This window comes from Sesamum indicum, linkage group LG3 (assembly GCF_000512975.1).
Source record: "Sesamum indicum cultivar Zhongzhi No. 13 linkage group LG3, S_indicum_v1.0, whole genome shotgun sequence".
NCBI lineage: Eukaryota > Viridiplantae > Streptophyta > Magnoliopsida > Lamiales > Pedaliaceae > Sesamum > Sesamum indicum.
Genome location: NC_026147.1, coordinates 7,664,406 through 7,674,209, shown reverse-complemented (window position 1 = coordinate 7,674,209; position 9,804 = coordinate 7,664,406). Strand labels below are relative to the sequence as shown.

At 31.7% G+C, this 9,804-nt stretch overlaps 1 protein-coding gene and 1 long non-coding RNA gene across 2 annotated transcripts; both read left to right on the top strand.

The window, feature by feature from the left end:
- LOC105157827 lies at nucleotides 2,271–4,051 on the top strand. Its single transcript, XM_011074323.1, has 4 exons — nucleotides 2,271–2,586; nucleotides 2,672–3,157; nucleotides 3,538–3,717; nucleotides 3,987–4,051. Exons 1-4 carry the CDS (start codon nucleotides 2,271–2,273, stop codon nucleotides 4,049–4,051), a joined length of 1,047 nt encoding a protein of 348 aa, XP_011072625.1.
- On the top strand, nucleotides 5,660–8,591 carry LOC110011689. Its single transcript, XR_002286711.1, has 2 exons — nucleotides 5,660–5,851; nucleotides 8,261–8,591. It is a non-coding gene; the product is annotated as an uncharacterized LOC110011689 (long non-coding RNA).

Below are 9,804 nucleotides of genomic sequence, written 5' to 3'. Positions count from 1 at the left end.
TTTGATTTAAAATCACATGGCCTGATTCTACGATACACCGACTTGAATGATTATTCTTATATTCTGAGTACGATATCTTGACATCTGTATATCCAATAAGTCTAAAACTTTACCAAGTGTATTTTTCTGTAAGTATGATCATATCTAACGGTCTGATTTGAATTTTGATGGTCTGATTAACTTATGTTGTTCAATAATGTAAGATGATAGTTAAATCAATGTAATACTATCATTTATAAATATATAAATTTACTATAGATTGTGAACATATAATAATCTCAGCTATAAAATATTTTTATATATTTCAATTGCATTATTTCAAATAATTGATATTTTATATAACTTTAAACTATTCAATATGATTTTTTTATTACAGACTCACTAAATCGAATCACATTGAAAAGTCGAATTTATATATATATTTTTTAATTTTGTTAATTATATATTTATATTATATTATATATTATATGTAACATATTTATATTTAAATGGAAAAATTTCACTTTTGGTCCCACTAGATAAGGCCATTCTCACTTTTGGTCCCACGCTTTACGTGTTCAACACTTGCAGTCCCAAAATCCTAAATTTTTAACACCTTTAGTCCCACTCCGTTAAAAACTGACGAAAATGGCACGTGACTGTCACGTGCCGTTAGTCAGTTGGTATGGTCCATGTTGGTCAACTGGTAAGTCATTTCAGACGAAGGCAAAATACGTTCTTCTCCCCTTTTCCCTAAATTCAGAAAATATAATCCCTAATCCCCCAAATCCCTTTTTCCCAAATCCACCGAAAAATCATCCCAGTTTTTGGAGCAAAGAGTGGCGGAAGGAAGATGAGCTTGAGGCACCAAGCTCTCGTCGATTTTGCAGACTCTAAGTACGAGAAATACGGTTAGTAAACTTGCAAACTCTTTACGATTTCAACGATATCCTAATCCAACTGAAGCTGTGTCATTTGGGAACAAGGCTGCGGGGAATGTAGTTAAAATAATTTCGAAGTCTTACGAGAAATATGTTGTTGTGTGTTGTTTTTGATATATTTTGTGGTCCCCTGATGTTATTGTTTTCGATTTTTTAGGACAAATGGGTATGTTTTTGTCCATATGTTGTTGTCATATGTTGTTTTTTAGACATATTTTTTGTCCCTCGATGTTATTGTTTTTGGTTTATGAGAATAAAGGCATGTGGTCCATGCATTTGTTTCCTAGAATAAAGGCATGTTGTTGTGTGTGTAATGTTGCTTTATGTTTCTGAGGATGATAAATTATTGTGTTAGTTGTGTATTGTGGTCCCTTTTTCTGATTCATGCTCTTTTGTTTTTCTTTTCTTTTTATATTTTTCAGGGAATGAACTTTTTATCACTGTCATTATGTATCATGGGGGTTCAATTATTCATAGCCCTAAACTTGAACATGTGGGTGGGATTAAAAGTAAGTTTGACTTTGTGGATGTATTTAATGTTACTATGGAGTACTTGAACAAACTTGCTGAGAAGTTGGATTACATGGGGCCTAAACAATTTTACAGACTACATTTGAACAAATTTACACAACTCAAGTATCAAACTGATATTGTCAAATTTACTGAAGCATACAATCCCAAAAACAAACCTTTTACGTTGTATCTGGAGTGCGTAGAAACCCCAAATAGTCAGCTTGGTTCCTCAAACCCTAATGTTGTACCACAAATGCAAATAAATGTCCAAAAAGGGAAGGGGGTAGTAGTGGATGATGGGAATGATTCTGAATTGAATGAAGTTTAATGGGATGAGGTTTGCAGACTAGTGGATATGTATGCAGATGATAATGAGGGGGAGGGTACTGGGCAGGTGATCATGATGAGATTGGGGTAAGTGATGATAATGATGGGGTAAGTGCAGGGAAAGGGGATGATGAGAGTGATAGTTTAGAGAACTCTGAGTATGATGGGCAGGGTGATGATTCAGATGGTTGTTGGGATGAGAAGTGGTCAGGAGGAGGTTGAATCATCTGACAAAGAGGATACAACATCAGGTGATGATGTATGCTCAAGTGGAGATGATTTTGACTCTGTTGCTGGTTCTGATGAGGAGAAAAAAGAACCTCATCATGTTTTCAATTCTGGAAACAAATATGATCTCACTTTGAAATTGGGATGATATTTAGTAATAAAACAGAACTAAGAGAGGCAATCCACAGTCATACTGTGTGTACAAATATGAGTTTGAAAATATTCAAGAATGATAAAAGAAGAGTTTACGTTAAGTGTCTAGGGGATGGGTGTCAATGGAGAATGCATGCCCTTAAATTAAGGGAAGAGAGTACATTCCAGATCAGACAGTATAACCCAACACATAAATGTGCTAGATCATTTAATGTGAAGAATGTGAATAGCAAATGGTTGTCAACCAAATATGAAGATGCTTTCAGAACAGATTCTAAAAGGAATGTGAAAGGGTTTAGAAAGGATGTGATTAAAGAACTTAGGTGTCATGTATCAAGAAACCAAACATACAGAGCAAAGCAAAAAGCAATTGACAAAATTGAAGGCAAAGTTGAAGATCAATTTGATTGTTTGTGGGACTATGCATGGGTCCACAGTGATGATGGTAATGACATATGGGGATGATGGGCAGACAAAATTTTCTAAATTCTATGTGTACTTTGATGCTTTGAGGCAAGGGTTTTTATCAGGTTGTAGACCTGTGATAGGGGTAGATGGGTGTCATCTAAAGGGTCTCTATGGAGGTGTTTTGCTAACTGCAATTTCTATTGACCCAAACAATAATTTGTATTTGGCTTATGCTGTGGTTTCTGGAGAAACTAGGGAAGCATGGCAATGGTTCTTTGAATTGTTAAAGGATAATTTACATATTGTAAGGGATGACACATACACTTTTATTAGTGACAAACAGAAAGGGTTGATTCCTGCATTTGAATGTGTGTTTCCTGGTGCAGATAATAGATTCTGTGTTAGGCACTTGTATGGCAACATGAAAACTGCTGGATTTAGAGGTTTACCTTTTAAAAAAGCATTGTGGAGTGCTGCAAAGGCAACAATAGTGAGTGAATTTAATTTCAGAATGGAGGAATTTGCTAAACTAGATCCTAAATTGGTTGAATGGCTGAGTGACAAGCCTCCAGCACATTGGAGCAGGGCTTATTTAATTGTTTTCCAAAGTATGATATGTTGTTAAACAACATTTGTGAAACATTTAACGGTAGCATTCTTGAGGCCAGAGAGAAACCAACCATGACGATGCTTGAATGGATCAGGGAATGGATAATGAATAGAATTTCAGAATTGAGAGACAGGGCCAGAAAAAAATAGCAAGACAAAAAAATCTGCCCTCAAATCAGAAAAATTGTTGAAAAATACATTGACAAAGCTGCTGATTGTATACCAATTAAGTCAGATGATTGGTATTATGAAGTGTCCTGTTATGATGGTGCTAGGTATGTTGTCAATTTGCAAAACCGCACTTGTACATGCAGAAAATGGGATCTAACAGGCATTCCATGCAAACATGGAATGAGTGCCATATGTACTCAATCCTTAGAGCCAAAGGACTTTGTTAATCCTTGCTATAGCGTGGCAACTTTCATTGAGGTGTATAAGAATGCAATTTTACCTGTCAATGGCCCTAATCTTTGGGAGAAAAGTGGACTTATCCCATGCCTTCCACCCAACTTTGGAAGGGGTGCAGGAAGACTTGCACGAGCTAGAAGATTGGAGTATGGTGAGCCAGCTAACAAAGGGAAAAAAAGGACAAGAGGCCAAAGGAATCAGATCACCAAAATGAAGAGGCAACCATATTAAGTGAAGTATCATTACTGTGGAGAAACATGCCACAATAAAAAAGGATGTGCAAGGAAGAAGAAGGACCAATCCGTGGCAAGCATGCAGCTAACAGTTATTGAAAAGGCCCCACAAAAAACTGTAAGTCATTTAATTTAATGCAGCCAACAATTATTGATATCACTAACTTTGATTTAATGTTATGTACAGACAAGGAAGTCCACAAGAAAATCCATGAAGCAAGGTCAAATGAAACAAGTTTCTGCAAATTCTGATGTAAGTTGAAATATAATGTAGTGCCATTAATTATGTAGTTGAAACTAATGTTACTTTATGTGCAGTCAAGGAGACTTACAAGATTTATGTTCATTGAGTCATTCTCTTGACCAAATCTTGCAGCTTCTCAGTCAAATACCGCAGGATTGGTAAAAAAAAATTTATGTTCATCTCATTAAACTCATTTTTCTTAATTCATGTTCATCTCATTAAGCTGATTTTTTGTAGACAAGTGAACACATGCTCCACAACTTTACACAATTCTCAAAAGTGAACCAATCTCTTGTTAGTGGAGTCCCTTGTCTCACAATAGGAGGAAAGAATTTTGTCACAATGGCAAACTTAAGTGCAGCATTGGATGCAACTAAAAAGAATAAGAAGAAAATAGCTAAGAAGGAAAAATGAGATGCATTGGCAATAATTTTTTTGGCTTGTATAGCAACAGATTTTTTATGACTTGTTGGCAGCCGTTTTTGGTTTGTATAGCGTCATGTTTCTTGCTTGTATTGGCAAGGGAAATTTGTGAAGTTTCAAGGAACAAAATATTGTTAGGTATTGTAAGAAAACTTTTGTCACTTTTGTCAAACCAATGCATTTGAATACATTTCTTGTTTTTTTGCAATTTAATTTATTGCTTTTGTGCAATTTAGTTTCCATTTTTATTGCTTTCAGAATTTATCCTTACACATTTAAACACAACATAAACTATAATTACTTGCAAAACAGGCATATCCATTAGTCCTTTTACACATAATTGACCATTATTAAAAGGTCATCCAGTAATATATAAGAACATCAAATAATGCATAATAACTTAATTGTTCAAGCTACCAACATGCATAACAACAGCAAAAAAAATCCAACCATTACAGAAATAAAAATTTGATTTCTTCGACGTAATTTTTGAATTTCTTCTTCTTGCAAATTCAATCAGCGCAACAAACCGGGAATTATTATAGTAGCTCTTACGCACGTTGGTGGATCAAACCACATAAAAAATCCGCATCCACCTCTACCTCTCCTTGAAAAACAAGTATAAAACCTTCTACCTGGGTTGTCATATGTCCACGAGGTCCTCAAATGACCAACTTTCTGACAATAGCATTCAATATTTGAAGAATTCTGAGATGTTTGTGACATCTTTTGGCCTCTGAAAAAAAGATGAGAATGTAGTGTGGTGTTTGTGGGTTTGTTTGGATATATATATAGCAAAAAAATGCGTCTTTTGCGCCATTATTTCCCTCCAAATACTGTACACAAGCATTGCAGTCTGTTTTCAGTGCCAATTAAAAACTAACTAACGCCACGTGACAGTCATGTGCCATTTCCGTCAGTTTTTAACGGAGTGGGACTAAAGGTGTTAAAAAATTAGGGTTTTGGGACTGCAAGTGTTGAACACGTAAAGCGTGGGACCAAAAGTGAAAATGACCCTATCTAGTGGGACCAAAAGTAAATTTTGCCTATTTAAATTATATAAAGAAACTAATATATTTAATATTTATTTAATTTATATAAATTATATCAATATATATATATAAATATATATATATATATATATGGAGACTTGCCTAATTTTAAGTCATGAACCTCTCTCTCTCTCTCTCCTATTAACTCAACCTCAACTACCCCTCCTCTAACTCTCTCTCTCTGTCTCTGTCTCTCTCTCTCTCTCTCTCACGGTATCTCCTCTGACTGTCTCTCTCACGATCGAAGAAGAAAAGAAAGAAGAAAGCAGTCTCTAACACTCTCTCTCTCTCAGCGGCTCCGACGCCTTCGACATAGCTTTTTTTCGATGTCAGGTAATCTTTCTTCTTGTAATTATTTTAACGATTTGTAGAAGAAATTTAAATGGTTTGAAGGTGTTTGTTGAAATGTCTCATTGAACACCTCTATGTTCTTCTAATCAAAATATTCATTTTTTTGCTTAAATATATTGAAAAACGAACGATTTGGCTGATTCACAACTCTGCCTCGGGCCGTGATAGCATATTTGTATTGTTTTAAGAAATGTAAGCCAGGTTCTTTTTTGATTCATGTATCAGTATTTTTGTATGTGACTTCGTTTCTTTAGTCTATTGTCTGCGATGAGTGTTGATTTGCTTGCTTGGACTTTACATTCGCGATTGGGTCGGCTATTTTTTGTTTTTATTCTTTTTATTGATTTTTCCAGTTATGCTTATACCAGCTAGAAATGCATTTGAGGTGGTTTTAATTTTGTGAAAGTCGGGATCTTGTGTAGATTACAATAGGAAAAAGTTTTTACACAAACATTTGTGGATTTTATTGAGCTTTTTCCTCAATATTTGAAAATGTTAAAGTTTTCCTCAATAGGCTAATTTGTTATAGAGACGGAAATTTGTTATTTTTACTTATGTTATTCCATTTTAAATGAGTTGGGAATTTTAGATGTGTTAAAAAAAATAAGTTCTTAATTTTTTGTTCTTAAAGTTAATCTATGTTAGATATATGTTTGTTGGCATATGAAAATGTACGGAGAAATCGCAATTTTAGTTCTGTAAGTATGGGATGACAATTTTAGTCCTGTACAAATTCATTTTGACAAGTTTATCCTGAAATTTAAAAATTCAAATATTGAGGACAAAATGACTGAAATAATACACATCGAATCCTGTCTAGTCTAGAAAAAGTGAAATCTTTGTGAATTCACGAAAGGTGGGATTGGTAAGTAGGAATGGAATGAGAAGGGAATGCACATTTCCAAGTTCATTCCTACGTTTTGATTGGTGTGTTAGAAGTTAAGGAATACTTATTCCCTTAGATTAGGGATTAGTCATCCCTGTACATGATATTAGCTATTCCCCAGCATGTAGGGAGTGAAAGTATTTATTTTCTTTTTTTCTTATCTTAATTTAATATTTAATTATAGTTGATAGTAAATTTGTGGATTTTTTGTATCACAACCCCCTTTTTCTAGGTTTTGGTATAATTATACATAAATTTCCTGTAATTTGAAAAATTATATCTAGTACGTCTAACAAATAGACCATTCCGTTAGTTAAAATTCACTGAATTTATTGATATTAATAAAAAATTTGAATGAAAATTTGATATTTACTCTCGCTTATTACAAGTAAAACATTTTTTCCAACCAAACTACCATTTTAACGGTGAAAATATACCTCCACACATTCATTAACATTCGAAGACGTATGAGGATAATTTGGTCATAAAAATATCTATTTAACCTGTAATAAATCGATAATAACTCAATCATGAATAAATTTAGATTTCTATCCACTTTTTTTTGCTAATATGGCAAATGCAGTGAACTTTGACTAACATATAAGCTTATTAGTTAGTTGGAACAAACTTTAGAGATTTTAGATATAATTTTTTAAATTATGGATTGTCTATTTGTAAGTACACCAAATCTCAAATAATGAAAGTGTAATTACCCCTGTAAATAATATACAAAAAGAAAATTCAAATTGCAACTTCAAAATTAAAAATATATCCATGTAATTCTTTTTGTTTCCTTTTACCTTGATTTGCATGCTTATACATATCTGGCCCTCATATCAGACTTAAATGGTGTTGATAATTAAACTTGGTAATATTTAATTACTCAGTTTACTAACTTATCCAATTAATAATAACATTTAGATTATTAACATGTTTAATTTGGTTAATAATTAATAAACATATATAGTATGTTGAATAGTAATTAATAGGAAATTCCTATAAAGTCAAAAATTAAAAATAGTATGGTATATAATGGTAATTAATAAGAAATTTCTACAAAAATTTAAAAAAGAAAAAACCCTAAAAAATCTGAAAATTCATGATCAAAACTACACTACACAATTTGGTGAAAAGACCCCATCCTATAAATAATAGATAATAAAATAATTCTTTACATGCAATCGAACCCATTAGATAATTAATTTATGGCTAATTATTACTCATTAGACTAAGATTTTTCATATATAACAAAATACCAAAGAAAACAATATGAATAATATGAAAATTATTATTTGCATAAAAAAATTCAAGCAATTAATAATTGCAAATTAAATAATCTACTTATAACATTCGAAATTTCTTTCTATATTATTTTCTTGAAAAATCTATATAAATGAGGGATGCGCTCACACTGTATATAAACTGTATGAAGAAAAACATTATATATAAGAGAATGAAGAACAAAGGGGTGATGAGTGTTGTGTCTGTGTTGATGGTGATGGCAGTGACCATTGCTTGTGTAGCAGGAGCAGATGATCCGGTGGCTGTTTGTTTGAGGCAATGTTACGTAACCTGCACGAGCACTGGAATCACTGACCCTTTCTGTTTGAAGAATTGTCAGAGACAATGCAACCATGAAGAGTTGTCGGAGACAATGCTACCAACAGCCACCACGACGGCCGGAAAAGGCCGTAAATAATAGTGAGGAGGAGAGTGTTGTTGTGTAAGAAAAACATGTTTGGAGAGAAGTATCAGCGGATATATCTCGATGTGTTGTAATAAAACATGATATGGTGTTGCTTCTTTTATTCTAATTAATTTTTTTTCTAATCAATATATACATCTTTTATTCTAATATATACAAGTGATTACATTATCTATTTTTTTAAAAAAATAGTTTTATACACGTGGGTACTAATATGGATAAAAATCCAATCATACAACTAATTTTGAGTTTTAAATTTTTTTTGCCAATAAGGTATAATTTATTGATTAATTACCCAATAAATTTTTTTTTCAAATAATAAGATTGAGACTAGTGTTGATTTTAAACAAGATTTATATTAATCTCTTTATTTGTAAATAAATAAAAGAAAATAGAAATTCAGAAAATTTTCCAATTTTGAAAAAAAGATGACGCATTTTTGGATCTCAAAGAAAAAATCCATACACTTGCTTTTACAAAAGGATCATAATTTTCAACCTAAAAAGTTGTCTATTTGAGTACTACGAATGTGGATATAACTATTTCTATAGTAATTTATTTTTCTCATTTAAACGTAGTATTGAGTTATTAAAATAGGGTATTAGAGACGGAACTTTAGAGACGGAATAAAATCTGTCTTTATCATTTTTAATGATAAATTATTAACAATTTTTATTTTAGAGACGGATATATAATTTTGCTAAAATATGTTATAATCCGTCTCTGATACTATTAAATAATTGCTTAAAATATTGGGATGGCGGCAATTAATTTTCTTGGTTATTTCCATCTGTTTTTCGTAGCTAATTTTTTCTTTACTTTAGCCATGGAAATTTCCGTCTATGATGTTGTAAATGGAAATTTTTTTATTTATGAAAATATTAAAACACAAAAATAAGAATATTTTTTATTTATGAAAATAATAATTAAGTTGTAATTATATGACATGATAATATATATATATATATTGTATAATTATAATGTATTATTTAATTTTGATTAATTAAAATAAAACTTAAAGTAACTTTTTATTAATTTTTTTTATTTTAATAAAAAACACACATTTCTCTTAATATTTTTTCTCACCATCGAAGATTTTGAGCTCAACTCGAGCTCGAAAAATTCGAGCCCGAGTCGAGCTCAATTTTGTCGGTACATAAGCTCGCAGCTTTTTCTACTTTTTTATTTTTTATATATATTTTTATTTTTGAATGTTTTATATATTTCATTTTATATTTAATATTTGATCAATTCTATAATCAAAACTGACCATATACAAGTTATAAATAATAAAAAATATACGGTATCATATAATCCTTTCAAGTAGTGCTTTGACTTCTCCTA

Excerpts from the sequence above, each read along its gene's own strand:
- LOC105157827 (XM_011074323.1), top strand. The coding sequence starts at position 2,271 with ATGCATGCCCTTAAATTAAGGGAAGAGAGTACATTCCAGATCAGACAG. Across the intron at positions 2,587-2,671 it reads ATGGGTCCACAGTGATGATG|GTTGTAGACCTGTGATAGGG; the intron begins GTAATGACATAT and ends GGTTTTTATCAG. Across the intron at positions 3,718-3,986 it reads AGCTAGAAGATTGGAGTATG|ACAAGGAAGTCCACAAGAAA; the intron begins GTGAGCCAGCTA and ends TGTTATGTACAG.